Below are 20711 nucleotides of genomic sequence, written 5' to 3'. Positions count from 1 at the left end.
ATCCAATGAGATGTGTGGACATTGATCTTTGTGTACGAGGCCTTTCTTGGCGTACAGTCCACATTGTGCATGTTCCAGACACACACAGTGCCACAAGTCCCGTGTCCATGTAACAGCCACCAGGCGTGAGTGCTAGAAGCATGCATCTATGAGAATCTGACGAATTTCACGGGCCTCCTGTGCCTCGCGGACTCCTTGAGGTGCTGCCACATCCCGACCCTCATCATCACCATCCTCAGGTGCTTGCAGTTCTGTGTCAGGGGGCATGGCCACATTTCTACGTACGCACATGTTGTGTAGCATGACACATGCCATGACCATCTTTGCCACCTTCTCGTGGCGGTACAGGAGTGCCCCGCCAGACCTGCTGAGGCAGCGGAAACGAGCCTTCAGTAGGCCGAATGCCTGTTCTATGACTACACGGGTACGTGAGTGGGCATGGTATTAGTCCTCCTCATGCTGGTTCTGTGGGTTCCGGATTGGTGTAAGGAGCCATCTCTTCAGTGGATACCCGGCATCACCTGTATGTGGACAAAAAAGGATGTTTGTGGAATAACATTGCTACGTACGCATCCCCCCCTTCCTGCCACGTCATTGATGCATCACCTACCCCACATTCACATGCATTAAATGAGACTCACCGAGTAGCCAGGATTGGTGCCCTGCGTGTCGCTCCATGTAGCGTGGTATTGTAGAGTTCCTCAAGACCATAGAATCATGGGTTGATCCTGGAAATCGGGCACAACAATGTGTAAATATCCTGTTGGAGTCACACACCATTTGTACATTGATAGAATGATATTGTTTCCTGTTGCGGTACTGGACCTCCATGGCATGTGGGACAACCAATTCCACATGTGTGCAGTCGATGGCAACAATGCAACCCGGTATGCCGCCAAGTGCATGGAATCCCACTTTTGTGTTTGTAAGCTCCTGCTCCGAGCGTGGTAAAGAGATGTAGTCGTCTGTGTGCTTCAGGAGGGCATCAAGCACTTGGAATACTGTCCGTGACAATAGTGGCTGTGAAATGCCATGCAACTGTCCGACTGTGTGCTGGTAGGTGCCTGTGGCCAGGAAGTGGAGTACAGACACCACCTTCAGTAGGGGTGGGATGGCGGTGGGGCTATCTATCATGCTGACAAGGTCAGCGTGTGTCATGTTGACAATGGCGGTTATGGTTTCCCGGTCCAAACGGTAGAGGGTGTGGATCTGCTCAGCAGTGAGGTCGAACGGATTAGCTCGGAGGCGTGGGATTGCGGGCTGCCTGCGTGGTGGTAGTGGCTGTGCTGGTGGGCCTTGCTGCCCGTGCCTTGCCCTCCTCCTCCTTCGTCTCCTCTGTGCGGCCGGTTGTTCTAGTAGTTGGTGTTCGTCTTCTTCTTGAAGTTGGAGTACTTGCAGTGCTATCAGGTCCCCCAGGCCCAACATCGCTAGTCCTGTCGGTAGCATTTTGGAGTGGGTGTTGTTGTGGGAGGGGTTTGGGTGTGCATTTTATGTGTTTTCAGGCTGTATAGCCTCCACCTGTGGTGATTCATTCCACCTGTGCCAGCTGCAGTAACTATTGGGCGAGCACGTCCCGCACACAACGCTGCAATTTGACGCATGGCATCTTGCAATTACAATCATGTATTTAATCCCGATGGCAGTGAAATATTGGTTTATATGTTAATTTTGCTATTGTTCCATTTTTTAACATACTATATTTGCAGTGGCGAACAAACTTGTGAAGGGTCAGTGGAATGTAGTACTGGAACGGTGGACCCTCATGCAGCACTGTACCGACGTTCACCGACGGGCGGGGAGTCCCATTAGTGATTGGAGCCAGTTACCATTTTCACACACAGCCACACTACATAGATGTATTTGTGAATTCAAGCGTTCACAGATGCCTTTTCGACGTGATGTTGCAAATGAGGAATTCGAACGACAGCGCTTTTGGTTTTCAACTAGCGGCGAGGAGACGCCCACAGGTCTGACAGGGAATATAACGTTCTATTGTTGAATGTCCTTGGGACAGGGCCCATGACGAGAATGCAATGATTGATATGAATTGAATGGGATGCGCAATAGCATAGTGGACGATAAGGCAGGACGTTCCCAATTACATGTTATTTCACTACACTAGAAATCCGGCCAGGAGCACAGTGGATTTTGCAGACTGCATTACGCACAGACTCAATGGAAATTTCAAATGTTATGTGAGTAAATATTCAGGCGTTTTTATACCGGGATGAGGGAATGATGAATGGATGCATGGACAGATGATTTAATTGAGGGTTTGCCATGTACATGGCTTTTTGGAATCTATCCCCTTCCCCTGCGCTATGTGATGCAATGCTGCCATAGTGGGACCATTGTCTATCTGCCCTTGTTGAACCCTCCCTGTCTCGACGCGCCTTCAAACACTTGTGTCTATGCACGTTACCAATCCCATCAAATGGATTCTGTTTTAACAGACGCATGCACACAAACACTCGTTTGTGATAGTGTATTCACCTCGATTTATATCGTTATGATTCCCAAGTTATTTTTGGGTGAAATTAATCCTTTTGAGTGGGCTAGCATGCATATGGTGGTAGATTTAGTGTGTTGAATGAAGTGAGTAATACTTATGAAGTTCGGATTCCCATACTATTTTAATTTTTATTCATTTGGGTGACAGGTATCTCCTCCCCTTTTGCCGCTGCCATCTGTACGCCACTCCTGCAGATGGCTTCTACAGTCGACACCTGCAGCTTCGAATTAATCAGTGGAGCACCATTACGATCTTATGGGACGATCGCCAATGGGCCACATGCCCTTACGCAGTACTAGTGGCTAGGGGCAACATCTCATACTTTCAGCTGGACTAGTGCCTACTTCATGGGACGGCCCTGCGGTTCTAGGCGCTTCCATGTTGCCTTTTTGAACGTAAATGTAGCCCCTGTGTACCATGAAGGAACAGGGCGTCACACAAGAAGTAGCTGGTCATTTATTGCGGATGCAGCCCACAGTAATGAAAATATGAAAATTATTTGGGAGTTTATGAGTAAATAGCTGTATGGGCTTGGTGATTTTGATGTGCATTACATTTATATTCAGTTATTTACCGTGTAGTGTTATTCTTTGCTAGTAATGTAGCATATTCCCATTGGTGCCGCGATGTATTGTGAGATGATATGCATTGGGTTCCGGCTTCTGAGTAGAGTTGTGTGGTACTGTACTGGCCGCGTTTGCCTGCGAAGCCCAGTTAGGTCAGGGATAGGGGCTGCCATTATGACTGTTTTTATGATGTCATGCTCAGGGGCGGGGGATTAGCTTTTGTGCAACAGATGCCGGTCAGCCAGGTGAATTGGTGGAATGATGGGATTATCAGAAAATGGCTGGTCACAGGTGCCTGTGTTTGCGTGCGTTTCTTGGAGGGAGACTGAGGTCAGGTCCATTGGAATTGCTGCTGTATTCGTGCCATCTGTGCCCTACAGCTCCCATTGGCCCCTCCTGAGATGAGCCTGGCTGCTCAGTCACTCTGCCAACTTGTGTGGTACATGCTTATGCTGATGGTTGGTTTGTCTACTGGCAAGAGTACAGGGCTGGTGCAGTCTCCCTCAGGATACTGCTTTGGATGTTGATTTTAACTGGTGGCAAGCGATGGGGGACTATTGTTGTTTTGTCTCATGGAATGTTTCAGTTCATTTTGGTGTACTTGTACCTTCACATGCCTGTGCTGCATCAGTACGGCAATGGTGACATGACAAATATGGATGGCCACTCACAAGCCACTTGGAGCCCCTGCATGCATTTGATCGTTGGCATGCATGGGTGACTTGTACATTTCACTGGTTGCATAGTGTAACTACATTGCGCCTACGGGGAGTTGTGCAATGTGGGCAGGGAGTGGAGTACAGGCACTCAGTAGGGCCATTTACGGTTGGTTCGCGATGCCGTAATTCTCGCCATGGCGGAATGGTACTTTCCGCCATGCTTGATGGCGTTGAGTACATGTCCGCTAGGGTCAGAATTTGCGTACCGTTGCGCCATGGCGGAAATTACGGTTTCGCAAGGCGCGCGTGCGCGTACTTGGTGCAGTTAGCGTTGGCGTTCACTACGGTGTCGCTAATGGCGTCGTACTTTACGGTGACGGGTCATGATCGCAACGAGCGGTATTCGATGGCGGTATTACATTTCCGCCATCGTTTTTCGAATTCCGCAAGGGTCGTAATGAGGCCCAATGATTTTGGGTTTTTGCCTATGATGTTGCATAGGAAAAAACCTTTAAGGAGCTGCCATCGAATGGTAGTCGGCATAGTACAGATGAACAAAACATGAATAACCTCTTGAAAGGCCACTTTGCACAGTGGGAACAATCTATCTTTATATGTAAGTTTTGTCCAAGCACCCAGTACTGACATGTTATTCAAATTGCCCACCTTAAATTGCAGATAAACTCTCTGAATCCTATGGTTACTCAATTCTCCCAAATATTGCTACATACTTTGGAGAGATGCTGAACTGCTAACTCATTCTAAGTTTTTTCACCCATAGAAGAAAGGTCGAACCAAAGACTAATTACATTACAACTAATTAAAATTTCATATTTAAGCAATATGCCCCAAGCGGCTGTGAGGGGCATATTGCTATTAGTACCCCGGCCCGCCAGATCTGCTTGACCGGGGCACTAAAAGCAGTTTTTTCTGTCCCGAAACACTGCAGAGTTTCAGGACAGAAAAAAAAAACCGACCAAGAAAATACACGCCGGGAAAGAGAAAACAGAGTCCTGTTTCCCTTTCCATGGTAGCTCTCGGGAGCGGACGCGCTGAGTTCCCAGCGTGTCCGCGCCCGAAAGATGACAGAGAAGAACGTAAGTGGGGTTGGGGGGTTTTGGAGGAAAAAAGAAACGGAAAAAAAGATGCACCAGAATCCCCAGCGGGGGACGATGGTAGCCTCCAGCCGTGTGGAGGCGCGGAGTGGGGATGGCCCCGCTTCGAGCCTCCACATGGCTGGAGTTTGCCACGTCACCTGCTGTGGACAAAGGAGGCAGAAGGTAAGTGGGGTTGGGAGGGCAGGGAGGTGAGAGGAAAGGGGAAGAAGAAAAAAAAAAGAAAACTTACCCGAGTCCCCGGAGGGGGGTGAAGGCAGCTTCTCAGATGTGGTGAGGCTCGGAGCGGGGATGGCCCCGCTTCGAGCCTCCTCATTGGCTGAGGGGCTGCCATGCCCCCCGCCGTGGACAAGGCAGCTGGAATCTCAGCCGAGAATCGAGGGATTCTCGGCCGGGTAATGACCCAGCGAGAGCCAATCAGAATGTGTGTTGCATTCTGCTTGACTCTCGCCGGGTACTAATTAAAATTAGAGATAAAATAAAATATGCCTGTTTAAATACACCAGCAATCCAATCAATAGCTTCTTTACTCTGATTACAATCAATATTTTTATTGAACTACTTTTATTGCATAAAATACATGATTGTCCTTGGTGAACACATTAATGATCTGTATCTAAACATCAAGGTGTAGCCCTAATCCCCTTAAAATGATTCCTACCATAATCATTTCTAACCATAAGGCATGTACAATAGAATATTTAATAATTTTCAATAGTTTTTTCAACCCATAGGATTCTATATTTTATGTGAATTCAAATGGTTTTAATGATAAACATGCAATCCGTTATAATACCTGCAGAGGACTTTTTCCTTTGTAGACTTGAATTAACATACTTATATCATAGCTTCTGTGGGCAGCTAAAAAGTGTTTTAAGATATTACTGCATTTAAATAGAGATACAATCTAATTTCACTATATCATCCTCACATATAAGCATCTGCATGGGCCCTTGTCGATAAGGATTATTAGGTAGGAAGAGTGACGCATATAAAGAGAATAAATGATGGTGCAAAAATGCAACCTTGCTCTCAGAAGGCTCTTAGAACTTTCTCTCAAGTTGGTTTCTCTCAGTGTCAGATATAAAGCCCTCTGCAGGCTCTTAGAAATGCCCGATCTCTCCGAGTGTCTGGTATTAAGCCCTCAGCAAGCTCTGAGAACTCTCTCTGAGTTTGGTCCCTATTGGTGTCTGCGATATAGCCCTGAACAACCTCTTATGCTTCTCTTGCAATCTAGTCCCTCCCAAGGGCAGGCTATTTCCTTGGAAACTTCTCCTGTCTGAGACTCTAACTGCATTTTCCTGCCCACTTACATACTCCTGATTAGTCTAATGACCCTTGAAGTATTTCATTGGTTTTTCCCTTTCGTTATCCTTCTCTTAATCCATGATTGGTTATGTTCCTTTCCTACACAAACTTCCTCATGTATATATCTTACTCCATTGAATACTCTCAGCTATATCAGCTTAAATGTATCACCATGGTATTGATTCCTTATTAAAATCAACATGGTGGAAGCTGAGGGCTTAAAACCCATCTGCCATTTTGAAATACATGTTCAGCACTGTGGATTTTCTGCATACATTAAGGGCGAAGATCAGCAATGGTACCCACCATGTTAAACATGTCCACCATCATCAGACCGGATCACCACGGCTTTGTTTTTAAACTGTTGCAAAATATATCAACAAAGTAAAAAGAAATCAACCCTTTTTTTTGGGACCTGAATGCCTATCCGGAAGAGATGCTTAAGCATTATATCCCAGTATAGAATATCCCACAGGGAAAGTCTGGTTTGGCGTTCTCTCACGAGGGGTCTCCACTGTTCAGGAAACCCATAGAGAAGGGCACGGTTGCATTTTTCCTTGTTTACTCCTCATTTCCCCATATTAGAATTAGACCACTAGAAGAGTGGGGGAAGTGCAAAATGCATGTCCCTTTGCCCTGAGTCAGACATTATGGCAGCAGGCTCTTTATTACTGCCCACCTTCTGTTTAATGGATACGCATTGGTGGTTACCCACCGTGCTCCTTCCTTAATCCCTTGCATTCAGCTGCATTCCCCACTCACATACCTTTGCAATATAGCGTTTCATAGGGATGTAGTTATGTTTTGCCTTCAAACAGTTTTGCATGATATATTGTTGGTTGCATTGTACATTATTCTTTATCACAAGTTTGTTCCTGTGTCACATTGAAGGCTATGTCAATAGCTGTGGAGATAATGTCTATATTTCTCTTTTTGATCATGGTCTCTTTAATTCATAGGTGGGGCATAGCCGGGACTTCAAAGGCCACTGTATGGCTCGCTTACATGTACATAAGCCAGGGGACAATGTGAGAATTGCCTTTGATAGCCTACTGGATGACAAGGTTTTCCAGCAACGATCTCCAGGTCACAAAGAAAAGCCTAACCTCATTAAAGCTGGCTTGGTTTTCCCAGAAAGGTTGACGAGTAAGGGTTTAGGCCGAGAAATGCCATATATTACCAGGAATGCATTCATTTACATTATGAAATGAATATAACGTAAATCAGGTCACAATGCAACTGAGCCCTTCACATTGAGGAGCTAAAAACAAAAAAAACAAGATATGGTCACATCAGCAGATAAGCAAAGAAGAGGAAAATAAAAACAAGCACTAACAATGAATTTCACACAGGAATGTCAGAACAGAATAGGGATATTTTGTTAAGCAAGTACCCCGCTTCCACACTTGGCATGCACTGATTGGCTAAACAGAAGACGTTACCAGATGGTAAAGCTTGCCGACTCCCTTTCTTCTCAGACCTGTATAATGGCCTTTCCTTTCAGCCTCAATGTCACCCACTGCCTTCCTCAACCTCCCTCTGATACCGTCATCGTCGTCCAGCTGGCAGCCCCACTCTGATCCCTCATGCTGGTCCTCTTCTGGGCTCCTGGATCACTGTACCCAGTCAGACATCTATAGTCTACGCTGTGCCCAACTTTCCTCTGGCACCACTACAATTCGGAAATTCCTTTTCTTTGTCTCTACACTGCATGTGCACTGTGACCCTTGTCTTTCGGGCAGGCTTCAATAAGTACCGCGGGTCCTTTGTTCATTTTCCCAGGGAAGCTGTAATCGGCTTGATGTCGGGGCTTTCCCACCGGGTCATGGTGCCAAGGCCCTCGTCAAGGCCTTCACTTAGCTTGGGACTTCATCTTGGGTCCCAGGCAATTACCTGGTCCTCGCCTCAGGGGTTATTGCTTAAATCAGAGGGAATGGCCCCTGGGAAATTTAGTTTTGACATTAAGGTGCTGCAAGTATGTGGACCAAATGATTTGAGTAGATGGGCTCACATTGTAGCCTTTTTGGCCAAATGAAGATTGAGCAGTCCTGGGAGGGCACAGTGATCTTTTCAGACCTTTTCAGATTCACCGTTGTTCCTACGCTAAGGAGTCTGATTGAGATGCACAACTTTGAGTGTTAGGTCACAAACTTTCAATTCTTTAACTGCAAGTGGGTGAAGCCAGTAAAGACTGCAAAGAATGAGTGCCATATGAACAAACAAGGTTGCTCCAGTAAATTTTATTAGATTAATGAATGGAGGATTGGAAAAGAGATTTTAAGGAACTGAAAGAGGCTTGTGGGAAAAATAGTTATGATGGAGTGGGGTGCCATACTCAATCAATTTGATTCAATAAACTGGTAGTGCAAAATACACTCCTTAGCATGACAGACCATGTTAAAATCTGTAACCTACAAGGGGTGGGTCACTGGACCTTAAGAATGTACTATTTGTGTATGTTTTGCAAACCGGGAACTTCGCAGTGCTACATGTAATAAAACACGTGATTGGAAATGTTTGTTTAAAGTCTTGTATTTTTGATGTTACAACCAGTTTATAGTTATATCCACAACATCTGAAACAAACTATAACATGCAAAAGTTTAATGTAAAGGATGTGTAGGTGCCCTGCCTGCTCATTAAACCATTTTAATTGTAAGGCTGACCAAGCATAAGTATTGTTTCACATTCTCACATTCAAACAGCAAAACAAGTTAAACATCAACATCACTGGAGCTGATAAAGGGTCTGCTGGATAATGTTCAGCCTCTTATTCAATTGCCGCTGCCCAGCATGGAATGTGAGCAGTGCTATCTTGCTAAACATATCAAGCCGTGCAAGAGTTTCGGTTTGGAAACATCTCCTTACCTTATCCTGCATGTGAAATATGACAAAAGACTTATTATAACACGTGGGACTACAAATGTACTTCTTCGTAATAGGACTACAAAGAGATGGTTAGTAAGGTTCAGTGACCCAACCCTTACGAGTTAGTGCGAGTCCCATCAAGACAGGATTGCCACCTAGGATGTGGAAAGAGCAAAGGATAACACATCCGTACAAGTCTTCATGCATCACTTTAGTTCCAGTTTCTGGATGGCTGCCTACTTTTTCTTCCCTCGAGATGTGGGCTGTGAAGTTAAGAAAGGGATCTTATACTTGGCAGAATCAGTTGGGTTTGGAATATTGGTGTTAGAAGCAAGAGTGGATAACCAATCCTGAACTTTTATCAAGGCATGAAAGGAGAACAGATCAAGTATTCATTTTTAGATGTGTACATTTTTAAATGAAAGGTGTCCTTCCACTCCTTAATATTTCTGAGACAGCTATCTGGGTGGCAGATATCATATGCAATGAAGTCCTTAGGTGAAAGAGGATGCCACCAGCATATTGACATGCTCAAACCCTGGGTGACACCGCAGTGGACGGAGATGGCAGGGTGCCAGAATGACTTAGCCTTCATGAGCTGGCACAGCACAGTTAAGGGGCTTGATATCAATTAGCCCCACCCTACTCCCAAGAGTTGTTCACTGGAAAGAAGTGCCAGGGTCGACCATGGCGGATGTAAGAGATAGCTCTACTAACGAGGAGACAGATCACTCCCCATCCAGAATTTTCAGACCATTGTCCATGATGTGTATGGTAGGTGGCAGTGGTGCATGATCTTTAGACATACACAGACTTAGACAATCAAAATATGAGATTTGGTCATTTGGTCATGAATGGCCAGTCAAAGTGGAGTACCAGCCACTGCATTTACATCATGCAGATCACAGATCTTTTGAGGAATGAGCTATTCCTTTTACGTGGACCATCAATATGGGTTTAAAACAATGGGCACTGAGAACGTGAGAAGAATTTGATCCATTCAGGAAACCAATATCAGGGACACCGCTGCAATTGTGTCAGAGGAAATTGTAAGATGGAGTGTGTTGCCCAGGGAGTGTGCCAAAAAGGGGATTAATTGGGCCAGGTGGGGTGGAGCCAAAAGACAGAAAGTTGAGAAGTTGGAGGAGGCTATTCCTGGTGAATAGTCAAATCTACTAACACGATGTTGTTTGTGGAAGATTTGTCCAGGCTCTAGAGTTAAGCTGAGAGAAGCCATGAAGGAAATTCATAGTGAGAGAGGAGGCATGGCGGAGAAGGCAAACAGTTTTAGTTATTTAGTGTGGCAATCATGTTATCAAGGAAAACGGTTCACAGGAGGAAAAGGCAGGTGGAGAGACCATAAAGCATATTGTGTGGGAGGAGGGGGTCTTGGAACTGCCCCCCATCTTTACACTTCCTGGGTAGGCCCAGTTGTGGCTGCTTTGGGTTCAGGGCCCCGGGCCCGGAGCACTCGTGCGGGAATACCCCTAGGAACCGTGACCCTCCTTGAGACAGCGTTAGACCAGAATTGAACAAGACTCCATTTTATAAGCTACCGACTCCATTTTGTAATGGCAGTATAGTTGTGAAGTTTCAACGCAGGCCTGCAGTTCTCCCAGCCAGGCGCACACAGCGTGCAAGCTACTCCCCCCACCTCCTCCCCTTTGCCGTCTCTGCAGTTGCTCGGTTCTCATGAGAGACTAGCCGCGAGAATGCAACAAACTTTACACTGTATCTTCTGTCTTCCGTCTCACTTCATTGACCCTGATACTGCCCTGAGCAGGGGCCAGCTCAGAAGCCATCCGTCTCTATAAACCTGCCCCCACACCTAACAGACTCTGGCTATAAAGAACACCATCCCCATATTCTTTAAAACAGGGTCAACAGTTAGAAGCAACCCTCAAGTCTGTTTTATTGTTTGTGCTTTAATAAGGAGAGAGCCAAAGTGCCGTTGTGCATGCAAAATAATGCAAGAAAAATAGTGGAATAATGGGCATATTAGCACACAATATAATATCTGTGTAATTAAAAGTTCTAACGTTAGTATTCAGTCATGAAAGTGCGATGTATATTAACGTATGGTATGACACTGCTAAGAGAAATCGATTGCAATAACGAAATGCATAACCAGCATAACACTGCACATGCCAGCACTAAGCTACCTCATTTTATAGTTTAAATGTAAACATATGTTCAATGATGTGTAAACATAATACAGTAACCAATTACACTCAACAGAATGCAACATGCGTTAAGGCAGCATGCACAGACCCTGAGCCATGAACTGTTTTTATGGGGGAGGAATACTAGCTTAAGCACACGTTTTAGTTTCTTAATGAGTTTTGTTACAATGAGAATATTTAGCCAGTTAGAAAATATAGTATATTCTAAACCAGTATAACCTGAATGTAATATTGTAAGCCACGTATAAAAGCCTGTATGTAAGACCTATCTCTGAAGGCCCTGTTTCTTTGTGCAACGCGGAACTATACCCCAAAGATGTTTCGATTTTCCTCTACCCCTCCTGGTGTCAAGGTAGATTAGCAGAGATTTAATGATGTTTGGACAACCAACCACTCACCCCCCACAATGAGACTTACGACCGAGAGGGTATTTGCCTTTGTGTTAACTATTTTTAAAGTGTAATCCCAGTCTTAGATTTAGAGCCTTCTTTGTTGTTTATCAGATGGACACCCCAGATCACACAGTGACCTCAAAAGCCTAACCTTTCTAGTCAGTATATTTTGAAGTGTCTCAACAGGTCAAGTGCTGCATTTCATGGTGGAGTCTTAACCAATGCTCAATAATGAATTAACCTGTATTTGAACCACTTTCTTTCTAAGTGTTTAAGCCCATAGGTCTCTGAGCTCGTTGGACAAGCGGATTATGGTAGTGAATGAATGGGAATGTGTGCCCACAAGGGCAAATCTCACATGGTTTTTAAACAAAGAAACAACACCACAGTTGCCGATCTCACATACCAATTCGATGAGCCCAGCTGACCGATTGACCTGAGAAGCATCATCACTACACCACGTGTTCCTGAACCAACCACAACCCGTCAACCCTATGGCACCTATAGGTGTTTGTTCTTAGTGACCAATTCCAACTGTTCATGTGCCCCTTAGGCCTTCCATCTGCTTGATGACCATTTTTTTATATAGAAGTAAATTGTAACATGTTTTCTGCAGAGCGCTTTCGTCATGAGCAAAGTAGATTCTGCTTGCCCTATTTTAGATAAAGCCTTTTCATATAATCAGCACTTGGTCTTGGTCTCATTCCCTCCTGGGATGTGCCTTGATTGACTCCATTGGGAGAATTAACTGTATTCTTGGGGGCCTCTCACTTACAATATTCATAGAGATTTGAAAACATCCACCGCAACCCCCTTTCCTTGCTTATGAGGCCAGTCAAAATGCATGATTAGATCACTTTCGATCACAAGAATTTCAAGCCTTTTGAGAGAGAAAGGGTGACATTGATTATGTGATAATAAAAAAATGTTTAGGGGCATGAGAGAACATCATGTGTAATATGTTAGTGGAATCACAAATAGCTCAACATGCATTAAAAAGAATGTCATAAAGGAGAGCAGTGAGTAGATGTCTGAACCGTTTTTGGGATTAGGTCTTACTTGGAACTGGGATTTTTGAGGGTTTTCGTCCTGTGAATACTGATGGGAAAGGGGACAATTATGGATAGGCACATTTCGAAGCTCAAACAGTAGCTAACATACCCTCAACCAGGTCAGCATATTGCCCTCTTCATTTCTTGAGGAATGGTAAATTAGTTAATATTCATGTCCTTGGCAAATAAGGTGCTAAATTGCAGAGGTCCCTAGCACTTCCAGCCTTTGCTCAGACACCTAGGATGGGCTAGGATAATTTGAGGGGGGAAATAAAGGTGGGAAAAGAGCATAGGTTCTTGGTCACGTGACTGCTGTCAGACGACATCCCCTTCCAATCAGACAATGGGAACATGTCTCCAATAGACAGCAGATGCCAGGCCAAGGAACACCCCTGGAGCAAGAAAAATGAGACAGTCTTTTTCAACTGTTTATCACAAGGAGACACAGAGTGAGTCATCACCCGAGTAAGAAGCGCGATGTGCAGTTAGAGGAAATGCTTTAGGTGAGCTTTGTGTAGTAAAGCATTCTCCCAATCTGACAAAAGCAGGCAAGGGCTGTTTTCCTACTATTCAGGCCAATGTAAGATGTTTTCACTGGCGTGCAGAAGCTGGGCCGAAGGACAGCCGGGAATGCAGAAAGTGGAGTTCGGAGCAAGGCGACAAAATGCAAAAAATCTTTCTCCTAAAGGAATTAGGAGCTGAGGCCAAGGACAGTTGTATTGTTCTGTTCTTGCTGATGGGTACCATTATTTCACAAATTCTGTTTTTCTTCATTATTTTGCTGTATGTGTTGTTTCTATAAAGAGATTTACATTAGCATTTATATAGGCAACATGTAAATGATACAAACTCCCACCTGTACTTGAAAATAGAAGTAGGAGTTTTAATGTGTTAGTTAATGCAAATCTTGGAAGACTGCTTACGGGGCGTGGGGGTTGAAGGCCACAAATATAAAATGTGGTCGGACACGCAGGGTCGGACTGGACCATACAATTGTATCGGGCACCAATGAAAAAGTGGCCCACAGTTGCAAATGGCAATTCATTCATTTTGTGACACTGTTTGGGCAGTACCCAAAGGGGAGTTTTTGTTGTAAAATGTGTTGCAAATTGTGCATTTTAAAGAATATTTACTCAGCAACACTGGTCAAAACTATTAGCTGCATAGTGAAGTAACTCATCAAGCTGGCCCATATTGGCCAGAAAAGTGGCACACTTTGACCAAAAAAACTGGTGCACACCAGTATTTTGTGTTTTTGGTTCGGCCATGGGCCAATTGCCCTATAGGCCAATCCGAGCCTGCGGACAGGTATGCACCATGTTGGAAGCATCACCGTATAATGGGAACCCTGTTTTTGGGATGAATGCTCAGTACCAAACAGAATATGGACAAAGAAAAAGAGTGCCTTATCAGAATTATATAGTATGACACGTTACACATTAACGTTACTGGCCGCTTTTGTAATCAATAAAAATCAAATGAAAGCCAAAAAAGACATTCATTCTTATTGCAATAGGAGTATAACCATTGCAAGCAGACAAACACGGTACAACGTTGTTACATCACCAGGCTTTTTTTCGCCAAAGATTTTCGTCTGAAATAACTCATGGAGAAATATGTGGGGGATGGGGGAAGAGGGATGTAAGGGGAAGGGGAGGGGGGAATAAGGACTAGATCATAGAGAAGGGGGGCTTTTGGTGGGGAACCCCACAAATAAGTAAAAATATTCAGCAAAAAACTCAGTGGGAAAAATAAACTGGAGATTTAAGAACATAGAACCGTCAAACATTTATGGTAAGAAGGCAACTGATCTTGCACATTTTTGAAAAATGCATAATAACCATAAAATTACTTGCACAAATGAAAATGAGTTTCACAAAAGAGGGAGCCAATGCACAACATCCCAGACAACAGTCACAAACGCTGCAGAATAATTTAGTAAAACACAAAAACTGGGGACATAATGTAATTCATATTTTTCATATTGCTATCAGTTTCTTTGCCTTAACATTTTATTAAAACGGTATGCCTGATTCTTAGCGATTAACAATGGGTGCAAGCATCTCAAACTGGCACCTCCTTCCTTAGTGGCCTGAATTCTCACAGCCTGACAGTGGAGCGACACTCGGGAAACTAGAGCATCCCAGAGATGCTGCCATGCACCTGCCATTCACACAGCTTTCCCCAGGGTTAGCTTCAGATGTGCTCATGTTTTATGCTGCGTGAATCATGTATAAAGTAGAAGGTGGTGATCAGAGGTGCTCACCTCTATCCTCTCGTGTGCAAATCATTGTGAATCCCACACAATGGGCCTGATTTACCAAAGCGTTTTTCAATATCGAAATCCCATTAAAAACCCTTCGCAAATCAGGTCCTATGTCTAAGAACAGGAGGAGCAGAACATATATCCACGTTTTATTATAATATGAAATAGTGAGATCATTATATTTTTTCAGATTTTAATGTGGATCATTATTTTTCATGTGCCTTTAAGTGGTTCACTGCACATAGGCTCTCCCTGTATGATGAACAAAGTCACAATCAGCCTATTGCAAAATAATACTTCAGACTCTACCTTTCTCGCAATGGACTCCTGTCCAGCCAAGGCCGCAGGTGCAGGCACCATTTGCTGGGTCGCAGATAGCACCATGCTGGCAAGCACACATATTCTGGCAGCCGTGGCCATATCTTCCCCTCGGGCAAACTGAAAGCAGAAGATATGACTCATTGTTCTATTGCATTAATAGCAGAAGGATACAGAAGCAAGTTGACACATTTCATGATTTTTAAAGGATAATACAGCCAATTCCGAAACGACCCAATGCCAAATTACAAAACAAAAACCGTATCACAAATATGCATGTGTGAATACATAATCACCATTTCCTCTTAGAATAGATCCACCCTCTTTACAATAATTCTACATGGTCTAAAATAAACCTTTTGAATAGGGGTACATGAAATATAAGTGAGACAATTAGGACCTAATCTACACAAATGTTTTAACATGGGAACGTCCAATTGAAAATCTTTTTGTAAATTGGGTCCTTAGTGTTAAAGCCATTTCTATTGGTATGAAACCTCAGTGTTCCTCACAAACACAAAAGCTAAAGGGATACTCATTGGTGCTCATTGGTATGAATTGCTGTTTTCGTATACACGAGCAGAAGGAAGAAAATTCAGTATTGATTGGCTTTATGTCTGGGAGATATCGCAGCAACCAGGCGACTATATATTAGAAAACATTTTGATACATTTCAAGTGGTGAGTAAGCAGTGGGAGAGGACAGGAAGAATTATGCTTTTATTGGGGCAGGGCAGTTGATTGGAAGGTTCATGGAAAGGGATACATTATACCAATGAAGCGATGATTCGCATAATGAGAAAAAAACAATTCACGTGCCATAGTGAGCAATCATTCAAAGACATTATGTGACCCCTCCACTTCCGCACCCGCAGGGCCCCACGTCTTAATGACTGCTCAATCATCTTTCAGCATCAGAAGAATATCACTAGCCACCTACAGGTTTAAAAAAAAAAGAACGCAGAGAAGTAGAAACAAGTCACACCAAATATGAGAAGGAGGCTACATCTAAAGGACTGTGGGTGCAGTTCGTTTCTTCACAGTCCCAGGCATATAGCACCCAGCTTGTTTTTTGACTTCACAGTTCCACTGATATGAGTGCCCAACTCGCTCCTCGACAACCTTCTGACAGCAAGCATGCCATTCCCCCTCACTTAGGTTACAAACTTTGGATAGATATTTTAACCTTCTAATCCAGGTCTCCCTACTGGACTAATGACGATAGCATTTGATAGATGCATGCCACCAGATAAGTACCCTGAGCAATAGGGTAAGACCCAAGTAGAAAAGATACCCCACCACCCCATTCAGCTATGGGTCACCTCTTAGGGCTGATGAAAATACCTTTAGACATGCTTTTACCAGCAAGCATTCCTTCCCTCTTCTGGTTTCACACTTGCACAATCTATAAATGGCCCCTCTCTGCTGGGTCTAGTCATAGACATGATCTGAGATGTAGTCTTTGCCAGGCATTTTGCTTTTTCTCTCTCAGTCTGGTCTCTGCCAGGATCTGTACTATAATCGTCAATCGTCTTCCCACCTTTTCTTTCTGTCTGACTGTGACTAAGTGCAGCAGACTTTCAACTCCTCCTTCGCTGAGTCTGGTCTCGCACACTGTCTGAAATATAGCTCTCTGAAGGTGTTCAGGTGCTTCTCCTTTTGTGGCTCCTGTCTCTGTTACTGTCTGAGATGTAGCCCTCAGCAGGAGTTTTACTCCTTTGGGTTTGGTCTCACAAGGCTTTCCACTCTTTCTCCTTCTCGGGGTCTGGTCTCTGCCAGTGTCTGCGATATAACTCTCAGAAGACTATTAACCCCTTCTTCTTCTCTGATTCTGGTCTATGCCAGGCCCCGATATATGGCTATTGCCAGGTGTTCAACTAAATATCCTACTCTGGGCCTGGTATGTGACAGTGTCAGAGATAAAGCCCAAAGCAGGCTTTCAATGTCTTCACCTTCTCTCCATCTGGACTGTGCCTGTGTCTGAAAGTCTGAGCTCAGCAGTATTTGAACTACTCCTGACCGCAGATACATCATGTCGTCTGACAACCTTCCTTCAGCTGTTAGGTTGTATAGTACTCTTTACTAGTGGGGTAGTCCTAGTCTCCTCTAAACAAACCATGCCAAGTGCAAATGGGTCATTTTCTCTTTTTCGCCTCACTCTCTGTGGCATTCCTCAGGGCTCTATCCTATCGCCATGGCTCTTCAACATCTACCTGGACCCTCTGGGACACTTAATTTCCACCTTCTCCCCCCATTTCCAGTGTTACGCAGACGACACATGACTCTCCTTCAAGCTGCCATCCTCTACCTCCTCCCCCAGCCCTCTCTCATACCTGACTTCCTGACTGCTATTCTGGCATGGTGCTCTGCCAATAATCTATGCCTTAATGCCAGTAAGACAGAGATTCTTCTCATTGGAATGCCTGCTTCTTACTCTCCCCACCCCCCACTCTCTGGCCATCCACCTTGGGTACCCTCCCTTCACCTACATGTGAGTCAAAAAAACCTTGGGGTCACCAATGACTCCTCTCGCTCTCTCTCTCTTTCTCTCCATACATCACAGACCTCACCAATAAGTCCAATTTCCAGCTCCTCCTGCTCCTCAGGGGCATTCTTCCTTTCCTCACCTTCCCCCAGAAGCTCAATGTGTCGAGAGCCCTGGTTCTCTCTAGGCTGGACTTTTGCAACAACCTCTTACTCAATCTGCCTTTTCCTCCCTTGTCCCCCTTCAACTAATCCCGGATAGGACTGCAAGAGTTATCTTGGGTCTCAAGCCCAGGGACCATATCTCTCAAGCCCTAAAATCTCTCCAATGGTGAAAATCAAGACCCTTTGTATTATCCACAAGGCTCTCTGGGGCCTCGGACCTCTCTACATCCAGCGTTCCCTCCTTAAATACCTCCCTGTCAGAGTAATTCAGTCCTCTGGCTCCAACTCTCTACAGGTCAAACGATTCTACAAGCAGAGAGTAGGAGGTAGATCCCTTTCCCCGACTGGTTCCTCTCTCTGGAACGGCCTCCATGCCCCCCTCAGACTTGAGCTGGATCTTCCTAAGTTCCGGAAACATCTCGAGACTTTCCTTTTCTCCTCTTCCTTCCCTCTCCCCCTCCCGTGCTAACGTTCCCTCTGCCGCTGCAACTGGGGTCTGGTCCCTTCAGAGATATACAGGGGCCAGACTACTCCCGTACCAGTATGCCCTGCCAGCACTGCCCTCGGGCTCCCTTCCCTGCACTATCCCTAATGTAGTCCACCCTGTCCTCTGAACTTATGCTCCCTTCCCCTCTCCTTTTCCTTGACTCTTGCCTTCTTAGCTCCCTGGCACTTGCCTTCTTGTCCCCCCACCCCCAGCACTTGCCCTACCATTCCCTTTGGGCACCCCACTCCTGCACTTCTCCCTCTACCGCCCCTGCACTTACCACCTTGCTTTTGCACTTACACGGTAGGATTGTCACAAGGCCAATATAACAGTTTTTTGTTGTTCTTCCTATGTTCCCTCCCCCAATTTGTCTTGTGGTGCCTGGAAACACTTGTCTATAGACGCCATACAAATGTCCAATAAACAAAATAAATACACATACAAATGCCTCCTGATTGGTACACTTTTCTTCCTCTTTCCTTCCAAATTTGTGATCTGGTTTGCCTCGATACCCTTTGTTCTGAGGATTCAGGGCTTCCTCCTTTTTTTCCTCATCTAGCTGTACTCAATTCCCCTTGTTGTTTAATTAACCTAATATTTCATAGCTGAGCAGTGGTCAAGACCTTAAAGCCACTATATCAAACTATTAGAGATACAAATCTGGCTCTCTGCTATGACCATCAAGGGTTTCACACCCCAGTTGACCACCTACACCAAGTTCCTTGGGTTCGACGTTAACAGACACCTCACCTTCAAACAGCACATGGCAAGGAAGACACAGACGGATTGGTACCAACTTTACCTCTGGTGGAAAATCAAACCCTTCATCCCCAAAAACAACTCAGAACTGCTCTACAAGATTTGGCCATCTCCCACCAAAATGGTGGTAATGCCCTTTTAGGAGGCCTCCCGGAGACTACCCTTGGAACCCCGAGATGTGTCCTGCATGCTGCAGCATGACTCATCACAGGATTCTGCATATTTGAAAACATCACCCCAATCCTCATTGATCTGCACTGCCTCCCGCTGGAAGCCTGTATGATCTTCAAATCCTGGTGCATCATCTAGAAGGCTGTCAGCCTGAAGCCTCCAATCTACATCAATGAGAAGCTCAGCAACCCCAGAGGCTTACGATCCACCAGACATAAGGACATGTGTAGACTTGAACTTTGCCCATGCAGGAAGGAAAGAACCAGAAGACAGGCCTTCTCTGTCTATGCCCCAAGACTCTGTAACCTTTCCCCATTCAACATCAGACTTTCCTGTTGCTTCTAAACTTCAGGAAGAAGCTCAAGACGGTCCTCTTTAAGGAAGGACTGCTCCCTAACACCTAGGTCCACACGCCGTCCACACCCCACCCTTCCTGAGACTGTATGATCTGCTTTTCCCTGTGTCCTCCCCTGGTTGCTTGGAGATTCCTTGCTGCCAAATTGCCAGCCCTCCCCATCCCCTGTTGTTACCTCCCCATTCCCTTGCGTCTCTGCTTCTTTCTCTGGTTTCTTCCATATATAATTGTAAAGTACTCTGTTGCTTCACAAAACTAATTACATTCTCAATAATTACAATAATAATAATACAAACAATAATATATGCCATTTTCATATGAAGCAGACGTGCCATTAAGGCCATGCGGCTTAAAAGCTTAATGTACATTCAAGGTGTTTGCTCTGGCTCGCAGCACACTGCAGTTTCACTCAGGTTAGGATTTACAATGTTGATCCACTAGATGGTGTGTTCCACCAGGGTCATCTTCAAGAACTTCCTTCACTTGCTTGTTGAACATTTCAGCATGTTTGACACCCCCAAACCCCACCACAGTTTTATGAACAGTTTGTAGAAGGTGTTCTGAGAAACAGGTTTTGGTATCAGCAGGTTCAGCAATAGCAATAATAATTGGGTTTAGAATATGGCGATATTAACCGCTCCACAGGCTATACCGGGGGTAACAATGGCATTGGGATGTTAACCCGAGTATAGCCCATGGAATGGGTTAATAACACCTTTAGCACCCTGGGTTACCAAAGCGGTAAGGCGGGATGTTAAAAAAAAAAGCATTTTTATTCAAAGAATGGGACACGCGCAGCACCCCGTTCATTCAAAGAAAATACTGTGCAAAGATGGCTGTCATGGTTGACGAAGGCGTGGAGTCCATCTTCCCTTTCCATGGTGGCCAAATAGAGCAAGGAGAGCAACCACCGCTGTATCAAACAGGTAAGTGGGGTTTGGGGTGTGCTGGCAAAATGACTTCGCCGGCAGCGGTGTGGGAAGATGGCGGGCTCAGGGGGCTTGGAACGTGGGCTAGATCACGAGTATCAGCCTGTATTTCTAGCATCCTGTT

General features: G+C 44.9%; 1 protein-coding gene across 6 annotated transcripts in view; it reads right to left on the bottom strand.

Moving 5' to 3' along the window:
* The window catches only part of LOC138491794 (multiple epidermal growth factor-like domains protein 6), a 1495213-nt gene that overhangs the window by 112929 nt on the left and 1361573 nt on the right, over positions 1-20711 (bottom strand). For all 6 annotated transcript variants that reach the window (XM_069618507.1, XM_069618508.1, XM_069618505.1 and 3 more), the window contains one exon: positions 15230-15358. In XM_069618507.1, coding sequence (XP_069474608.1) covers positions 15230-15358 — 129 coding nt within the window. The remainder of the gene's footprint in view (positions 1-15229; positions 15359-20711) is intronic.

The sequence above is a fragment of the Ambystoma mexicanum genome, chromosome 10 (assembly GCF_040938575.1).
Source record: "Ambystoma mexicanum isolate Mex_15411 chromosome 10, UKY_AmexF1_1, whole genome shotgun sequence".
Lineage (NCBI taxonomy): Eukaryota > Metazoa > Chordata > Amphibia > Caudata > Ambystomatidae > Ambystoma > Ambystoma mexicanum.
Note: the sequence above shows the minus strand (reverse complement) of the source record. Positions and strands in the feature narration are given on the sequence as shown.